Source organism: Nanorana parkeri, unplaced genomic scaffold (assembly GCF_000935625.1).
Source record: "Nanorana parkeri isolate BGI_ZX_2015 unplaced genomic scaffold, ASM93562v1 scaffold127, whole genome shotgun sequence".
NCBI classification, from domain to species: Eukaryota; Metazoa; Chordata; class Amphibia; order Anura; family Dicroglossidae; genus Nanorana; species Nanorana parkeri.
The window spans coordinates 2,067,484-2,087,971 of NW_017306395.1; the positions used below are offsets into that span (position 1 = coordinate 2,067,484).

Sequence of the window (20,488 nt, forward strand, 5' to 3'; positions counted from 1 at the left end):
AAATCAAATTGTAAATTAAAAGACCAAATTTTTGAAAAAATTATTTATCTGAAAAAAAAACATTTATTTGAAAAAAGTCATTTTTTTTTTTTTCAAAAATGGATCCACCAACGTAATCCAACGTCAATCACGAGATCCAGCATTGTCCACGACGACGACGACAACTCAACAAAATAAAAAATAAAACAAAAAAAAATAAATAGAAATCATTTTTTTTTTTAAACGTCGACCGCCGTCCCGTCCGCTTGCGATGAGCACCCGCTGCAGAATAGCATTGGTGACAGCTAGCTCCGCCCAACTGTTTACAGTTGTACGGCATCATACAGGTGAGCCATAATTGGGCAAAGTCATCATGACTTTGCCCAATCATGGTTCTTACAGAGTACTGGGCCCTGATTGGGAAAAGTCTTGCACCTGACCTGTGGTCAGGTGCAAGGCTTTAGCCAATCAGGGCTTCACAATGCCCAGTGCCTTGTGGGGCGCTCGGTGGGTGAGCAGCTCGCCGAACCCCCTGACATTTCTTGTGTTCAAATCCCTCCGTATGTAATCACATTTATACCATTTAGAAGTGGGCACTTTTACCTATTCAATTTAATGATTGGGTGACAGCGGGCTCATTTAAAAGTGGCAGTCTGCCGACACTCTGCATGTAATCGTATGTTCTATGAGCAAATGCGGCTAGGAATAGATTTGCCGTGCATCCACGGATAGTGATCTATTCCTAACCGCGTGTAATCGTATCACATATGATTACATGCGGACTGTCGACAGACTTCTGCTTTCAAATGTTGCCGCTTTGACTCGATTGCTAACTTGAACGGGTGACAGTGGTACCTCACCGCCCTTCTGAAAAGGTTGGTGGTTTGCAATACTGCCACCTCCTGAATGCTGTTTCTTTTGCTCTTTTCCATTATTATTGAAATACCACAGCCGCAGTTTGGCAACCGGTTGCAGCATGGTCCCATTGACTTCAATAAGCGTGTTTGTACCGCCTGCCAAACGTGGCATGACGATTTAAAATAGTTGCACATCAAAGCAAAGCATCGCTGCCACGGCAATGTGTATGAGCGACTATGGCCGTCGATGGTGTTGATGCGTAGGTAGGAGGTTGTAAGGCAATCAAAACATTAATCAAGATCTACGTCAAAGAAAATCTGCACTCATGCTTTCTCCAAATGAATCCAAAATGTATTTCAATGCATAGAACAGCATACACCTCATGAAGCTCCCCAGAACAAAATGAACTCCCTTCTCACACGTTTCACCTGCAAAGCTTAATAATAGGAAACCTGATGATGATTCCTGTAATTAAAGGAGAACTATGAGGTGAGCGATTTTCACTCATCCCCCTGATGTGTGACATTGAAACTGTCACACGTTGGCACTATTGATCGGGACTATTGATTGAACACATACCGTCGCTCGCTCGCTCACTTCCCGATTTGCTCCCTGCAGAAAGCGGTGACTCTCAGTCACCGATCCCCACAGGAATTCCCTTCTCCAATCCTCCAGTGCTGAGTGGAGGAACGGACGGGGAAGGGGGCGGGCACGGCTGGCTCTGCCTCTAGATAGGCAGAACCCTCTGTCGATCAGCTAGCTGGGTGGATCTCGACAGTATTGTCGGGATCCGTCCCGGATGCGGTGCAATACATAGCTAGCTGTAGCTCGCTATATACTGACTATATAGCAAGCTGTAGCTCGCTATACTGTATACTGAGCTTTGAGTCACAGGAGCGTGTTAGTATATGTCCGCCATGTCCCCTTAAAAAAATATACACCATAATTATCTTTTAAGCCCTGTGGGGGAAACGCGTGAGAGGGGGTTCCTTTTCTTCTGGGGAGCTTCATGAGGTGTATGCTGTTTTATGCATTGAAATAAAATGTGGTATCATTTGGAGGAAGCATTGAGTGTGGCTTTTCTTGGAAGAAAATCCACGCAGGTGAAGCAAGCCTTTTGCCAGCACCTAGAGCAGTGTTTCTCAACCTTTCTAGGGCCGGGACCCCTTGGTAACATTTGCCAAGTTGTGGTGACCCCCAACGGTAAAATTTAGGGTTGACGCGGCTGCAGTAACATCTGGCGGCGTGGCGGGAGAACTGACACTGCTGCGCTAGGAGAGGGCTTAGGAGGACTCTCACCTAGCACAGCAGAAATCACACAGTGACCCACAGGTTGAGAACCACTGTTGTAACAGCTAAAATGGCAAACCATATAACACAAGCCGAGGGTGTCAGCTTTTATTATTAATAATAATGATGATAATCACTAGATGGGGACCTGATGGAGAACTGCAGGTCCCCCTCTGCTGATTGACAGCAGCAGTGGGTGGGTGCAATAGCTAGTTTGCTATTGCAAAGTGAAATAGCCAATAGGAATGTAGCTATGCATTCCAATGCTGATTTATTTATTTTTTTCTGACTTACGGCGGCCGGGGCTCCGATGTCAGAAATAAAAAAAATTAAAAACAATCGCAGCAAAAGGTTTACTCTGCTCGATCTAGCAGATTAAACCTTTCCGGGAGAAAGTATTTATCTCCCGGGCGGCCGGGAGCCGCTATCTCATAGCGGGAGACTCCCGGCGAACCCTGGCAAATTGTCATTCGACCCCCGAAGGGGTCCCGACCCACAGGTTGAGAACCGCTGACCTAGAAGATCCTCTTAATATGAATCTGACTGAGGGTAGAGTGTGGTGGATTACATAGATCAACATATGTATTTATGGCATCTTTGACAACCATTTAAACTCAGCTTAAATGTGTTGAATACTTCAACAGTAAGATCTCTACTTAAGAGTACTGGATGTCCCTGCTCACTTTCTTCTGTTTCATTCCTCACCATAATATAAAATAAAACATAGTGGGGAATCCTTCATAATGGCCAGCAGATGGACAGACAAGCACAGATCTCGTACCATCTGAGCCGCTGAAAAATGTAAGATATTGTCAGTGTTGACCAAACGATGAAATATCAGTTTTTGGTAGCTCGATCCTTCAATATGAAACACCTATGTCTCCAGCTAAAAACATACAACATTTCCATCCAATGATGTACACTGAAGAGAACTCAAAATCCCAAACTGAAAGATCATACTGGATCATACTGCCCTCTTGTGGTTGTACTAAGTTAAGGCATGCAGTCCCGGTCATGAGCTTGTTCTATGCCACTGTAAATGTAAAAAAAAAATAGCAACTAGAACATCCAGGGTAGATAAGTTATATGCATAAAGCACTTTAAAGCAGATCAAACAGATTACAATGTGATTGTAAAATCTCCTTCAGATAAAAATACAACCTGAATTCAGGCCCATAAATACAGTATGTGTGATGGGCCCAATAGCAAAACCATTAGGCCCCTTTAGATACATGCATTCCAGTTGAAATGTGTGTTATATCAATGCACAGCAATGCACATATATTATTTTTTAATGGCATTACAAGACACCAAACCAACCTGCATTACAGTGCACCACAATGCATGATAAAAAAAAAAAAACTCTGTTCTGGTGAGCTGTGTTGGTACAAATGGTGCAGGTCCAATTTTAGGTCCATTGTGGTGCTCCAGTCGCCCATTCAAACGAATGGGCTGACCTACTGCAAAACATGTTAATAAGCAAACATAACATGCATTGACATGAGTATGTTAAAGAGGAACTCCAGGAGTTTTAAAAACTAACCCTTGCAGTTGGGCTACCCCCCGCACTGCAAGGGTTAAGCACTAGTTCTGTCTTGGGGGTGAAAACAAAATACTCACCTGATCCTGCCTGGCTGTTATACTGGCCACGGCAGCCTCTTCTCCCCATCTTTAATATAATTCTACCACTATATAAAGCACTGGTTCGGCCTCATCTTGAGTATGCAGTTCAGTTTTGTTCACCAATCCTTGGGAAGGATGTGACTGAATTATAGAGAGTTCAGAGAAGGGCAACAAAATGAAAAAGAGGGATGTAGAGCCTGAGTTATGAAGATCATCTTCAGAAATAAACTTGTTCTCCTTAGAGAAGAGGCGCCTAAGAGGGGATATCATTGCAATTTACAAAATTCTGACCAATGGGGAACGCAGTATCAGGAATAAACTCTGAAGATGGTACACAGACACCTCAAGAAGTTGGATAAGATGCAGTTTAATCTCACACACACACACACACACACACACACACATATAGTTTGAACTGGATGGACCTGTGTCTGTATTCTACCTTACCAATTATGTAACTATGGTTTAGATCAGCTGTTCTCAACCTGTGTAACCTCAGGCCCCACATTTGTCCTTGGTCATCAAGTCGCGACCCAAGTCGAACTGCAATGGAACGCACAACATTAAGGTACTGTGCGTTCCGATGCAGGCGTACGAACTGTGGGTGGGAGGTGCGTTTGGGGTACCATTCAAATGAATGGCAACGCAACACACCTCCCACACCAGAAGGCACGGTATTATGCGATTAATACACTGTACTAGTGTGAATGGGCCCTCAAAAACACTGACAGACACACACAACCACAGACACAATCTCACACACTCACAGACATGCTCACACACATATACACACTCCAATTTTTTTTTATTTTTTTTTAAGATCCACCCAGTCTCTCTACCTTACAAGAACTGGAGTGGATCCTCAGCCTTGGATCCAGTGTGGGCTGCTGTGCTGTGCTGAGCTCCATCCATATGTGCATTTGTTGTACAGATCCCTTGGGCGCCCTGTAGAGGGCCTGGGAGCCAGAATGTGATGTCACTCTGGTCCAGGCACCTCTACAGGACACGGGAGGAAGCTGTAAGCAATCCCACCTCAAGCTGTCACTCAGTGCCGGGCAGCATATTTTGAATGGCTGCTTGGCACGAGAACTGACAGTGCTGCTAAAGGGGGAGGCTGACAAGCCTCTCAGCTAGAAAAGTGGAAGACATCCGGCGACCCACTGAACACGGGGTCGCAACCCACTTTGGGTCACGACCCACCAGTTAGGAACCAAGGGTTCAATTGAGCTTTTAGAATTTTAGAATAAAAGCGTTCTTACCTGTTTTAAAAAATGCGCCTCCTTAGAAAACGTCATCTAAATATCCATTTCCCAAACTGCATTTCCCTTTTTTGAAAGTCACGGTTGTGCTGTTTGACTTGCTGTGTTCTAATAAACTTCATTACATTTCTGTGACATTGTCCGTTCATTTCTTGCAGACAAAATAATCTTTTTTTTTTTTCCATAGCTGGATGCAATGTATTGTCCCTAGGCGACTAGCAGTATATAGTTTGTGCTTTCCTGTTAAGAATATATATATTACTTTTTTTAAGCAACTGGATAATTTTGTTATTTTAAAGATTGTTAAAATATTAATTATCGATCAGCTTAAACAGTGATGATCCTGACAGTGGATGGCCTGGGAGAGTTTTGAGTCTACACAGAAGACGATGGAACTGATGCTTGCAACATATGTAGGTTGAAGAGACCATGTAGCTGGATCTGGGGTCTGAGTTCTGCTGACGTGTCCCATTATTCGATCACAAGATGTAAATCGATGTAAGAGCTGAACACAAGATAAATGTGCACTTCTATACAGAAGCAATTGGCTGCCTGCGTAGCAGGAAATCAAGGTGTCCATTTGTCCTGAATCATTAGATCAGTTTCCAGTAAAGCTCTCAGCTTTCACTGTGTTTTTTAAAATCTTTAGCACACAAACTGCTGCAAGTATCCAGCAGAGCACCACAGTAGCGGAAGTCAGTAAAAATGTTGTTTAAAAGTTTTGGTCTTGATATCATACACTTCAGTCCGTCAGTACCATCCGGAAAAGAAATATTTCATTCTAAACCAGGCTACAGCTGAGATACAACGGATAGACAAAGCAAATTAGGGGGGGGGGAGAGAGAGAAAAGGAGAGGAGAGAGAGAAAGAGAAGAGAAAAAGAGACAAAGAGAGAGCGAAGAGAAAGCAAAAAATGAGAGAGAGGAAAAAAGGAGGGTGGCGGAGGAAAGAGAAGATAGAAAGAGGAAAGGATGAGAGTGAGAGAGAGAGAGTGAGGAGAGGAGGGAGCGAGAAAAAAAAGGAGATAAAGAGAGTGAGTTATAAAAGAGTAAGAAAGAAAGGAGAAAACAAGAGATAGGAAAGAGAAAAAAAAGAGAGAGAAAAGAGGAAAAAAGGAAGAAAGAAGGAAAAGAGAGAGGAGAGAGAAAGAGTGATAAAGGGAGGGAGAGAAAGAGAAAGGAGAGAGAGTGAAGAGAAGAGAGAAAGAAACAGAGGAGAGAAAAAAAGAGAAGAAAGAAAGAAAGTAAGAAAGAGAGAAAGAAAGAAAGAAAAGTGAGAGAGAGGAGAGAAAAAAAGAGCAGAGAGTGAGAAAGAGAGCAGAGAGAGACAGAGAGAGAATTTCAGTGAATAATGAGTGAGGGGAAGATAGAGAGGGTGAAGAAAAGAATTGAGAAGGGATATAAGGCGGAGAAGATGGGTATAAAGAGAGAGACATAAAGAATGAGTGAGGAGAGACATATAGGGATGAAGTGAAAGAAGCAAGATGAAGGAGAAGGATGTGAGGAGGAAGATGAGGAGACAGAGATTGAGTGAGAGTGTTAAGGAGAGAACGAAAAGCCAAAAAAGAATAAAGAGATAGAGAGGAGCCATGGAAATAAAGAATTGAGGATTGAAGAGGAGAGACGGGGAAAAGGCAAAGGGAGAGACACAGAGAAACAATTATGAGATGAAGGACACAGAAAATGGAATCAAAAATAGAAGGAGAAACGGAGAAGAGGAAAGAATTGAAAAGAAAAGAGAATTAGTCATAAAAATATTAATAATCAATCCTTGGCAACAAACATCCTAAAATTGAACAATTCCAATTGGTTCAGTTGATTAACAAAAGGTTATTTACATTTACTGCATAGTCGTGCCCAGCCTATTTGGTGTGCACACAAAAGTATTGATACGGGTGCCTCGTGCCCCAATTATCAGGAAGCCGCGCAGCAGATCATGACCCAGCACCCGGCTTCCTGAAGAACACTGGCTTCACTTCCCGAGGCTGCCTTGCTTCCTGATCATTTAGAAGCCAGCAGGGGATTCATGACGTGCCGCCTGGCTTCCTGATTGGTTAGGAAGCCAGGCTGCCTAGCAAAAAGTGCAACCCACTTCCTAGCCAATCAGTTTCCTTCCAAAAAGCTTCCTAAGTGGAAAAGAAGTCGGCTCCATGCTCCCTCGGCACCGGTATTGGAGGTAAGTATTGGGGTATTTGGGCGAGTATGAGTACTTGGTCAAATACTCGATATCGGCACCGATAGTGATACTAGCATCAGTATTAGTGCATCCCTAATACATACATACACAGACCTGAGGCATCCCAGATTCCCATCTCTTCAACTGTCCCTTACGTCTTCCAGCAGGGGTGTAGTAATTAAGCAGGGAACCTTGGCAGGTGGCCACCTGCCCGGCTTCCTGATTGGATGGAAAGCCTGGGAAAGCCGTGGGCACACTCCTTTGCAGCTTTCGAGGCACAGAGGACTGCAAGTATTATGCGAGAAATGTAAGTATCAAGTGCTGCTGCACTCTGCATTGCTAAGCCACTGACAAAGATCTTTGTGATATCTCCACCAGCTAAGTAACTAAAAACACGGTGCCCGCTGTTGCGGGTTCAGTGTTGTGCTTGGGATGATTAAGGTGTGCCCAGGCACACCCGGCACAACATGTGTGCACGCCTATGATTTACTGCATTCTTTTACATTCAATCAGAAAAGGGCCAGCTCTTGTCATGTGAAAGCATGTCATTACTGTTTGTATGTATAGGTTTGTGTATGTGTGTGTATACGTGTGTTTGTGTGTGTATGTATGTATGTATGTATGTATGCGTATATACATCTGTGGTTGTGTATGTATGTTTGTGTGTATATGTGTGTGCTTGTGTATGCATGTGTGTGTGTATGTGCGTGTGTGTATATGTGTATGTATGTATGTATGTATGTATGTGTATTTGTACTTGTGTGTGTGTATGTATGTATGTATGTATGTATGTATGTGCGTGTGTGTGTATGTATGTGTGTATGTGCGTGTGTGTATATATGTATAAATGAATGAATAAATAAAGCTCAGCATTTCATAGTTAGAAGCTACAATGTAACATTTACCAGGCACGATGTGCAGACCATCTAGGACCATAGGATAAAAGCTAGTGAAAAAAATAAAAACAAAAATAAAAACTGGAAAAAAGAAAAAAAAAACAGAAAACAAAGATTAGAATATGCAACATCCCTTTGTCAAGACAATATAACAGTAGCATTAGGACAATGTATGGGGCTAACATTAAACACCAAGACCTCACAATAAACCATCCACCAGAAACTAATGTTACGATAATTTGTGGTAACCGACTTTTAGGGGTCCATTTAAAAAAGTTCCACCCAGTGTAAAGCCGGACAAATGCCATTCGCTAGTGCTACTAGATGGTGCTGACGAGTATAGGAAGTTCTGTGGATGGCACCTGCCCAGCTAAATGCCAAGCGGAACTTTTATAAACAAACAACATTGAGCTGATTGGTGAAAGAAAACATTTATATTAAATTATATATTTTTTGATGATATATAATGAAAGTTAATGTATGGTAATGAAATGAGCAAGTCAGTCAGTCCAGTGACCTGTATTAATACCTACAATGATGTCATCAAAAATACATTGTAGCAATCCAGATCTGTTTCATAAATATTAAAGGCAGTTAAATGTCATGTCACAGTATGAAGACGACTGGAATCTGGCTGGTTGTATGGAGAAAGCAGACGCACAACTTTTCTTCAGTCTTACATAAATCATCCTGAGGATGTCCGGCCTCAATATGACAAAATAATGAAATTAGGACTCCAGATTACCTTTTCTTCCAATTCTTTTATCTGTCTTCTCTGGAATTCTAATCTCTCTTCTAGCTCTTTGATTCTCTGAAAGCAAAATATGATCAATCATTGCAGCAGAAGATTATTTGGGAAGATATTTATGAAATATGACAAAAACACAAGTGATCGTATTCAGTATGGCAAGCAGTAACTCAGAGCAGTCAGAATCATCTTTCATATATCTGAAGAGTGAAGTCTACCTTCGATGGATTACTTACTACATTCTACTCTATACACTGTAATGTGCAAGTCCATTAAAGGTTATGCCTGACCAAATCTTTTTTACTTTAGTTTTGGATAAAGAGTGGAAGGATTAGAACCTCGGTCAGTCTTAATGATCTGGGACTCCCGTTGGGGGTCTGTGTTGATGGGCGTTTGTTCACTTCAAACAGGTTTTGCATCTCACAAAAGTCTATGGAAATCCCGCTTGGTCAGAAGCAGGTCAACTGCAGGATAATTGGACCTGTCAAATGACCTTAGACAGATTTATCCTCACGTCCTGTCCCAGTGACCACAGTTTTACCAGACAGAAAGTAAGAGAAAATTTGGAACAGATTGCAGATTTTGCTTTACTTCCTGTCTGGTGAAATGAAACAGGAAGTGAAGAGAAATCTCTTACACAGAGCAGCGGATTGTAGTAAAAATCCAACAATGATTCTAATTTCTATCGACTCACTACAAAACAAAAATAAGTTTTGGCTGCACTTAAGCTGGGTATTCGCGGTTATATTTTCTTTGTTGTACCTGCGGGCTGAATGAAGAAATTATAACAGATTCTTCCATCAATGTTTTCAATCTTGGATGGAGGAATGCCCTGCTGATTTCATTGTATTTTGATAGTGGCCGTCAGCCCCTGTCAGTTGATTGACTGCAAGCTCCATGTGGCTCAGAATTTTGCAACCTGCTTCTATCAGCTGATCACGGTATGCCAGACGGAAGGGTTCATCAAGAACCGACCGAAATTCACACCATGTATACCCTACTTTACACTTTGGGTTTGATTTACTAAAGGTAAAGAGACTGTTCACTTAGCAAGGGAATTTAGGCCTCACACCAGACACAGTGCGTTCCGGCCCGATTCTGGCTTGAACGCACTGCATCGCATTGCGGCCAGCTCACTATGTTGTGGGGCAGGAGGGGGCATGACATCCATTGAAGTGAATGGCACCATAGCCATGCCCTCCGATCGGCTGCACGGGAACGCAAGGCACATCAATGGCTGTGGTCCTGTCTGAACAAAAATAGTGCTTGTAGCATTTTGTGTGGACTAGACCGCAGCATTGATGTGCCTTGCATTCCTGTACAGCCAATCTCATTTCGGCCTGAGGGAGTGCCATTCACTTCAATGGACCACCAAGCCCCCTCCTGCCCCACAACATAGTGAGCCGGCCGCAATGCGATGCAGTGCGTTCTGGCCAGAATCGGCCCGGAACACACTGTGTCTGGTGTGAACGAGGCCTTAACGTTTCTGAATGAGGTTAAACTTCTCCACCATCCAATTACATGGCAAAGTTTTTTTCCCCTTGCATGTGATTGGATGTTATTTGCAATTTTCACCACATTTACTAAGCTATGGGAAAATACCCCTGCAAAGTAAATAGCCTATTTGCCTTTAGTAAATTAACCCCTTTAACTCAAATTATAGTAAAGTGGACTAACAACAATCCCAATATTTGGTGGGCTTGCCTGATAGCGACTAGACTTTGAGTCCAGGTTTATAATTTTATATACACATTACTACATATACAGTTCTGCAGAAACCCACTGGAAGACTTACTCAATCAGCCTATCTCCATCCTCCTTTGGACTGAGTGGATGTTGGTCCAGCATATATTTATTGCCACAAGATTAACCGTTGCTAAAGCCTGGCGACCCCCGAAACCAGGCAGTTAAGAATAGACTAACTGGAATCATGATCAATGTAAAACTGACTGCGATACGGGAAGGTACTCATGCTAAATTTCTTTTAATTTGGCAACCATGGATTTCTTATTCTCAACCATTGAAATTTGATTCCACTTTGTTGAGTCTTTTAACTCTTTGTGGCTTGGCCACTCAGGACTTTTCTTTCCCCTGCCCTACCTCTTCCTTTCACCTTTCTTCCTCTTCCTTCTTATTTTTATTTTCACTTTCTTCTCCTCTTTATACTCTAGTGTAAATGAATCTCTTTACTGCCCAAATCCAATCTCAGGATGGTACTTCTAGGTCTTCACTCTGCATTATTCTTTACAGCGCGTAATCTCATAGAAATGTATACATCTGATCTGATAAATTTCTTACTTGTATAAATTTTTTGAGCTCTCCAAGTGATTGGCAGTCACAGATCAGTCCTTAGAGTGTTCTTTATTTTTTGTTTCTCTTTAATATTTGTTTCGATTGTATTGTCTTTCTATCACAATGTCTGTGTTGTATTACACGCCTGCTTTTTCAATAAATCTTTTGTGAAGGAACTCAGAAACCCAGTACTGTGAGACCGAGTGCTAACCACTTAGCCACTTGCCTTCAACTGAATACACCCAGTTTTTGATGGAAGAAGGTGAAACAATGTATTTTATTGAATGGCACAGTGCTATTTAAAGGCTGCTCCAATGGCAAATAGAAATAGATATTTAACAGTAGAACACAATGAAAGAACTTCAGAGAATTTCAGTCATTCTGTACATTGCTCTCAATTAGCCTTTAAGCCCAACAGGTGCAATTCTGTAAATTACTATTTGGTCAAGAAATATGTAGAGTTTTGTACCTGCTGTGCATGCTGAATTATTTCCATGCGTTCACGGAGAATCTGGGCGTCTCGCTCTCGTAGTTCACTCATCACCTGGCGTTTCCACTGCTCCACAGCATTCTTCAGCTTGTCTCGTTCTTCGTCTGACAGCATCTGATACATCTTGGCTCCAGCCTCTTGCTGCAATGCATCATACAGCATGGCCTCCAGCTCCAGGATATGCTAAGGATAAATATAGTCTGATCTAATAGCTACTGTTAGGGCTTATGTAGACTAACATTGCTGTCAACCATGATTTTTGTCAGTCAAATGCAATGCTGCTCAAACTAAAAATGCAGCAGAGTTGGAACTGCTTTTCATGCAATTTAAAAGCTTTTTCGGTGGACCCACTGCATCCAATCAAAGCAGGTCAAATGTGGCCTCAGTATTGTTATTCTCACAGGAACGTTACTGGACGTAAATGGGGATCTGCCGATCTACGTTTCATGTCTGTTTTAAAGGGAACTTCCTCCTTTTGCAAAAAATTATAAATGCACTATTTATTTTGTTGCATTAGAGCCAGTAAAGCATTGCAACCACGATCAGTGACTCCTGCAAACTCTTCCTCTCGTCCATGTTCGTACTGAGGTACGGACATACAGTAACATAGACTGGTGGAAGTGTCAATGGACCACAAGTGTCAAGTCTGCCACTGTGGCTGATGGGACTTGCAATCTTGTCAAAGGATCTGTGAATGTATGATGCGACTGTGTGGGTGGAGCCTTGCACATCCGTGCTACATTCAAATTCATAAAAAAGCCTGCAGAGAGAAAAACCCTGTGATTCAGGTAAGTTGGGGGGTGGGGGGGCGAAAGTTGGGAGGCGTTGCAATCTTAACATGTTTCATGTTGTCATGTTGCACCCTATATATGGGTGTAACATGAATCAGGGTCAGAAAGGTAAACTTAGCCTTTAAACGTATGTCAAATGTTGGAAAACAACATTCATCTACTTGAGCCTTATTTCTTCAGTGATCACCATGTGGTAATGTTAACCAATATAAAACAGAGCTTAGAGCAATAAGAAAATAAAAACACAATAATTATGCATATATTACAGTATGTGCAAATATATATCATGTGCAAATCCAGTCCTTATATTGTGCAACTGGTGCCAAAAGGTCCTTCCAAAGTTCACTTCAGTCTCCACAATATTCACTCCCAGGAGTATAATAATGAAGGTAAAGCTGGCCAAACACCAGTAGAATTTCATTCAGAAATGTTCACTTTTGGAGCATTCATTCTAATGGTGAGTGGGATGGAAAGAGCAGGATTGGAAATTGTTTCTGGTTCTTACTTGAACATAGGGATGCTTCTAGGGTCCTAAAAGACCAGGGGCACCTCTGGTCACACATATTAAAATGCTGATAGGTAAATGTTAATAGGTTGATAATGTTTTAGATAGGACGGGTAGGATACCATGATGATCACTTTGTAGTCTAAGACGAATAAATTATTTTTAACTGAACAAAAATGAATTGGTCTAAAACTGTAATGTCCCATTATAATGGCATGACTGCAATAACAGTCAAATTATTATCACTGCTTAGAAAAAAAGAAATAATAATAGAATAATCAAGTAGATAAATTATACAATGTTCCAAAACGGGATTATGCATAAAATATATCATCTCTATATCTCAAAGGAGAGTCGGAGCACTCAGTAGAAGACATGGGGCAAGTGCCCAGGGTGCCAGGGTTTAGCAATTTCTTTGCCTGAACAAACAAAATGCTAACAGTGAATATGATTTTTGTTCGGGGAAAGTCATACATATTGTATTGAACAAAAGCCTATTTAACCTACTAAACCTATTTAATATACTGTATCTGGGGTTCTATTCAAGTAGAAAGTCCAGACAAAAATTTTAAGGGCTTTTGGAAGAAATTAGGCGACTCAATGATGGCAAGATTGAAAGCTCCAATTAATGATTTTGAATGAATGTTTTATTAAATTCTAACAGTGGATGGTCCAAATACAGATCTACAACAGTGTGAATCAGTGTGCAGCACAATCAATCTCAGTGGGTGTTTCTTTTCTTCAAACAGACAACTATCTGTTCTACCACCACATATATAACCACAGTGGAAGCAGACTCACCAGATGGAAATGACTAGTTAACTGAATAAGCTGGTCTTAAAAGCATTGGCAATATACCCAGTAGTGGTCTCCTTCCTCCACAGGCTTTGGTATAAAAGTGTAAAGTATAAACACTGACATGTGCGGTGCTTTCCCCATCAGTAAATCTGGCCATACACTTTTTGTCAGCACTGTAAAATTCATTTTCAGAACATTTGGTGGATCTTCCAATGTTTACTGGGGGCAAACCGACAATTCTTTTTGACCATATGGATGAGACAAGTTGAAGGCTCAGGATGGACAATCTTTCTTGTTTCTCATATAAACAAATGAAATTCTAACCATGAATGTGATTTCAGGTCATACATATTGTAAGGTGTAGGTGCTGGGCACAAAAGAAACCTGTTTAAAATGTCTAAGATTCCATTCAAGTAGCCGGTCTGGATTGAATTTGAAGGGTTCCCCAACAAAATTAGTTGACTCAACGATAGCAAGATAAAATGCTCTGATGAACGATTTTTTAGATTTTAGTTCACATGAAATTCTACTGGTTTTTGACCAGCTTAAGTATAAATCGCCTAACAATATACAGGAGGAGTGCACCACTTGCTTCAACCTCTGGCAGAATTTGCGTGTCTACCCCAGAGGTTGTAGCAAGTAATTACTATTAGACGATTAGTGCTGGGCGAAGCACTGCGTTTGTGTTTTCTTAAACGGTCAGAAAATTAACGTTTGTTTGTAACCAAGGAAATATTGGGGGTGTCTTCTTCCAACCCTCCCAGTAAGAGCCATCATGGCAGGTTCCTTAAAATCTAAAGTCCATATACAGCTCCCTTCCCACGAATGCCATAAGATGGAAATATATACTTATAAGATGCTACAGTTACCTTGAGAGCCTGATCCAATGATTTCTTCCTGTAGTCAAGCTCTTCCTCCAAATATCCCTTCTGCCTTGTGAACAGTTCCTGAATAGAAAGGTACAATAAAACCACTACTAATAGCCTCTTTTAACATGAAAGCATAGCTTATTTTTAGTGAACAAATATAATGAGTTATTACTGCAGTTATAGTTTTTAATGTTTTATACGCTTGCTCATTCATATTTTTATTAATGTATTAAATTAGGATACTTTTAGTCTGGCCACTAGAGGGAGCTCTCATTGGCTCAGTGCAATCACCCTGCTTGCTGCTGACACTCAGTGTATTGTTTTTACTATGTCTGTCAACCCATAAACTTGCATTATAAGGAGAAGTAAATCACAACCATTGCAAGATTGCGTAATCAGGTCCATGGATATGTCATGAGAAAATATGGCTTCTCCAATGTACATGTATAATTATACATGTATAATGTTTAACTACATAATTATAATGTAGTTAAATTATTTATACACTTGCTGGTAAGTTTTACATCATTTTGACTTGTATATCTAAATAGACATTGTAAAATCCCTACATTCCCTTTATTATTATTATACAGGATTTATATGGCGCCATCATTACAATCACAATACAAGACATGATGGTAAGGAGGGTCCTGCCCCTGAGGGCTTACAATCTAAATGGGAGGGGCAAGTGATACATGAGGAGGTAGCTGTGTGGGGATGAATTGGTTGAGAACGTGATGGTTCAGTGGTTAGGTTGAGGTGGGATAGGCTTCCCTGAAGAGATGAGTCTTAAGGGATCGCCTAAAGGCAGTCAGAGTGGGAGATAGACGGACAGGTTGGGGTTAAGAGTTCCATAGGATGGGAGAGACTCTAGGGAGGTCCTGGAGGCGGGCATTGGGAGGAGTTGACATGGTAGCTGGAAAGCTGGAGGTCTTTGTAAGTGCGGAAGGGGCGGTTATGGTGATACTTTGAGACAAGGTTTGAGATATAGCCGGGGGCAGGGTTGTGGATGGCTATGTAAGTGGTTGTTAATATTTTGAATTTCATCCGTTGGGCGATTGGAAGCCAGTGGAGGGATACATTCTACCTCCTTTAACATTCTACCTCCTGATAACAAAGTATACGGTCAGTATTACCTTTTCATTCTCCAGGTCCACCATCTTTTGCTGTAGAGCAGACTCTGTCACCTCAATTTGCTGAAGCCACTAAAAGTGATAAAAGTGTATCAGCCAAAAATTAAAAAACATCAATTTAGTATTGTAGAGATAATCATTGATTGAAAAGCTAAACATAAATGGCTCGAAATTCGACCAATTCCTGCCATGGGTTGATACCGCATGACAAGACAAACTTCGATTACAAAAATTGAAGGCTCTGGATGGAAAATTGTCAGCCAAATAGTGACTGCATAATAAGATGTAGTCACTGTTTGGGTATTCAGGCAGCTGAAGAACAATGACCACTTTATGAGTGCATGATATAAAGCATATCCAACGCGTTTTGGGGAGATTAGGGCTCCCTCTTCTTCAGTTGCCATTTTTGGTTTTTACACTGATCCTGTCCCTATAGTAAACATTTTAAACCTGCAAAAGAATCCAATAAATAATCACCAAATTTTCTGCCTACCAGTGCTCATAAGAAGTGTATTTCTGTGGCTCCATAAGTGTAAAGGCAGCACAGGAAGTGCTTGTGAAAAGGGCTGATGCGTTTCAGTTAAGGGGCAATCATTTCAAGGCACTCTACACACTGATGATGAACACTTGAGGAAAGCAGACATAGGGGTTTATATCTTCTTTAGATGACCCATTGTTTACTGTATTATAGACTTATTATAGGGCTCACCTATGAGCAAATAATGTGAAACTTTACAGCACCAGAAACCCTTTACATTTTACAGTATAAAGCTCATCTGCCCATATAGTCCGATCAAAGGAATCTGAAAGCTGCAGTAATTGAGCTATATAGGCTCTGAATAAGAATCTCAGGCAGCAATGATCTATTATTGGTATATATATAGCACCAACATTTTACACAGCACTCTGCACACACACATCAGTCCCTGCCCCCAAGGAGCTTACACTCTAAGGTCCTGATCTTACATGCATACATATGAGGGCCAATTTAGACAGGAGCCAAGCACAGGGAAAACATGCAAACTCCTTACAGATAGTGACCTGGCTGGGATTCAAACTAGGGACCCCCAGTGCTATAAAACAGAAGTGCTAACCACTACATCACTGTGCTGCCCCTGCTTACCACATGGTGCAATATTTAAAGTGTATTTCCACTTTTACAGTCAAATTTGAGTAAAGTCATCTGTATGTTTTCAAGTCTTCTCATCCACACAGTATATCTAGAAATATGTTTTACAAATATACCTCTCTAGCTGTTTCTTTGGAGCAGGACTTCACTTTGAAAGTGAAAGTGGAGGGGGACACAGTGAGCACAGACTGAGTTTACTCCCATAAGCATACAATGCAGAACACAAGCCCTGTGATCTTTAACCCTTTGTTAAGATGGAGTGTTCAAATCTAATTTACAACTGACAATGAGATCTGCCACGAAAGTACAGACAGAGTTAATTATAGTAAACAGCACCTCCTCAGCCCCCTTCTAGCACATTATATAGCAGTGAAAATTTAGGTTTGGGAATTTTCAGAAAAGTAAAATGGTGAGCAGCAATTTTTTTAACTTATGCTCTGTGAATGGGAACATGTACAAAATATAAAGTAGATGTTATCCAAGTTTGGTAGCAAAAGTGGAAATACACTTCAGGATCGCCGTATGTAGATGAATAGCGGCATCCTGAAGCAGTTATACCAAGATCATGGCTGCTGCAGTAGTGGCAATCATAAACAAGTGTTGGGGTGGCTATAGGGCCGCCTGATCGCTTGTATCATGCTGGGGAGTGTGCACCATCCCTTCGCCACTGCTGGCTATCCCGAGTTCCACTGTCCTCCGTGCGGCCCGGGCCCGGCACGGCAGTTCTTTTTACTTTGACTGGAGGGAGATCAGTACACTTCCACTAGCTCATCTACCCTCCACTCACTGACAGCGGAACTGCTGTGTATTACATCACTTAAGGTTTCAGTGTGTAGTTTCTTTGGCTGCTCTAGCACGATTTTTGCTTCATCAGCTTCTTTGGAGTCTATAGGTGACATTAGTGGTCTAATAGACCCCTGATATCTCCATAAAGAGGACCTGTCACTGTATCTGTGCTATCACATAGGAGGCTTGTTAGCTCTCTATGTGATAGCAATAAAGTTAAGTATAAAAAAAAATACAAAATTCAATTCACAAATAATTTGTTTTTTAAAAACACACAAAAACATTTTGTAAAGTCCCCCGCCCCCACGTACACACAGATGCAAACAAGTGTCTGGTGCGCCTCCGTGTGAAAACGAGGACTGCGCCACACATGTTACATATAACTGTGAAGTCAAAGTGAGATAAATAATTCTAGGGCCATCAATCACTGTTACCACTAAAATGATAAGCGCTAAAAGCTTTTAAAGCATTGCCTATGGGACATTTGGGGTATTGTATTTTTTACCAAGCTTGACATGTTTGGAATATAGAAAGAGTTAATATCACCGGCACCGGCCTCAAGACCTGTGTAAGGAGATGTAATGGTGCACACTGAAGGCTGCTCACACTGGTCTGGGATGACCACAAAAACTGAAATAAAAAGAGAAAGAGAGCGCCTCCATCATGTGAAATCGTTTTAATGGCCATCATTATATTCTTCATGGAGAGTCACAGAGATCTCATCCATTGGTTCTGAGGAAGGAGGCGTGTCCTCTGAAACACGTGAACAACTAAGAGGGCTATGGAGTTTGTTCGGCCGAATTCGTATCCTGTGATCTTGCTGTCTGTGTTTGCCGATACACATTATATGCCTGTTTTTCAAGTCCTTTTGTGAGTATGTCTTTTACCCATATTATATCGTCAAATTAAAATGTTTGGAATATATTTACCTGAATCGACCCCATGTTTTATATTTTACCAAACAATTGGGTACACTAGTACTGGTGACCCACTGGAGATTTCCCTCACTTTGGGGAGATTTGCTCTCACTTCCTCTTGTGGCTATCGGACAGGAAGTGAAGAAAAATCTCCCCAATGGGACACAGATGGAAGATAAAAGCTGCCAGGGCTTCCCTCACCCCCATCCCGATAACCATCTATACAAAACTGAAAAAAAGTGTTGGCTTCAGTTCTACTTAAACATGTATTTCGGTTACAATGATTCAACTAGACACATAAAGCAGATTTACTTGGCTTATACCTTCACCTACCTTTTCAGCCAGGTTCAGGACAGTTCTTGCCTGAATGACAACCACTTGCTCGTCATTTGTCAAATTCTGCACCCAAAATAGGATGAAAGTAGTTAGAGCAAAGCAATAAAACAATAACCTCCAGATACACAAAGCTTTACAATGAAGCGAAGCATGAGATCACAGTCCTTTGTCATCCACTGGTAAGTCATCTGTCGCAGTTCTACAGAAAGCTTACAGCAGATCCACGTGAAGTGTTCTGACTGATAGAAGGAACGTGTTTTATGCAGCAGACCTTACCTTGGTTGATGGTAAATTATAAATATACTATATTTGCTTGGTTGCAATTTTATTTTAATTGTTTTCAAGTATTAATTTTTTTAAATGGATGTTTTATAGTTTTTATACTATAAACGTATACTTATATATAAAATCTTTATTTTGCATATATATATTTAGCGTATAGTACTGAGCATTGTGGGTTTCCAAACAGAGAGCATGGCAGTGGCTTTCACCTTTTTTAGACTATCTTTCCAATTAATATGGAGTCCACTGCAGGCAAGCCTACACCCGATGGAGCGTAGGAAGAAGTCACCATGGCTCAGATCATGAAACACATGACTGTAGCTCCACCCAGAAGCACACGCCAGCATACATTGGAGTCTTACTGAAAGGGTTTATTAAACTGAGCTAAAGGGATGTTTTCACTGGCAGACTTTTTGCCTGGAGCTGTTGTTTAAATGAGATCCAAGGCAGTAAATTAATTAAAATCTGATCACGTCAGGCTAGCTTCAATCAATACATTTTTGTTTCTGGATTTGATTTAGAAGTCTCGGCACTGTTGGCATGCAAAGATGAGGTCGTATTTTATATTTAATGCCAATCATTGCACTTATTATTTTTATTATTTATTATGTGAAATAATCTATTTAATTCTTTCCTAACCAATATATATTTTAAGTATTGGTGAACAAGTGCTCGTGCTTTGATCATTGCGTTTTTCTCAGATCCAGCAATGTTCTTCTGCACAGTGTAACGTTCTGTCGTCTCTGCCTCTCACAGTTAGGAGCAGAGGGTGGCAATGCTGCATTACAAATCAGCATTTAAGCAGCACTGCTATATTATGTGATCACAGTCAGAGGCTATTAAGCACCAGTTGGGGGACTGTGGGCCCATTAAACATTAAACTGACTAGTGGGTGTAGAAGAATGCAAACTCTTGCATGCCACATCTGATTGTGGTGCATTGCATTCCACATAAACTATTATGTTGCAGTGCATAGAGTTTATTAGGTGCAACCAAACAGATCAACTACTTAGTAATGGGGCTTTTTAGGTGCCACAAATACAATAAAGAAATATTTTCTCTCAAAAGTCTTATTTTATTAAGATGCTGTATAAAAAAATCATTAAAATCAGTTATATAATAACATGGTAAGTATGTTACATCAAATCCACATTTTTATCTCACCACCAACTGTTTTGTGCATAGCTGGATACATCCCTGGACCACCTAGAACATATCTATATAATGTTCATACATGTCAACCAATAACAGCCAAGTCCTTAAATTGTAAATAGATGAGGTTGACCCAGTCTTCTTTTCTTTTAGCTGGCTCTTCTTCAGGAAGAATGGAGG

At 41.0% G+C, this 20,488-nt stretch overlaps 1 protein-coding gene across 4 annotated transcripts in view; it reads right to left on the minus strand.

Moving 5' to 3' along the window:
• Nucleotides 1–8,110: 8,110 nt before the first annotated feature.
• The window catches only part of JAKMIP3 (Janus kinase and microtubule interacting protein 3), a 62,273-nt gene continuing 49,895 nt past the window's right edge, over nt 8,111–20,488 (minus strand). For all 4 annotated transcript variants that reach the window (XM_018553690.1, XM_018553689.1, XM_018553688.1 and 1 more), the window contains 6 exons: nt 18,872–18,937; nt 15,710–15,778; nt 14,574–14,651; nt 11,590–11,793; nt 8,826–8,891; nt 8,111–8,161 (listed from right to left, as the gene is read on the minus strand). In XM_018553690.1, the coding sequence (XP_018409192.1) occupies nt 8,111–8,161; nt 8,826–8,891; nt 11,590–11,793; nt 14,574–14,651; nt 15,710–15,778; nt 18,872–18,937 (534 nt within the window). The remainder of the gene's footprint in view (nt 8,162–8,825; nt 8,892–11,589; nt 11,794–14,573; nt 14,652–15,709; nt 15,779–18,871; nt 18,938–20,488) is intronic.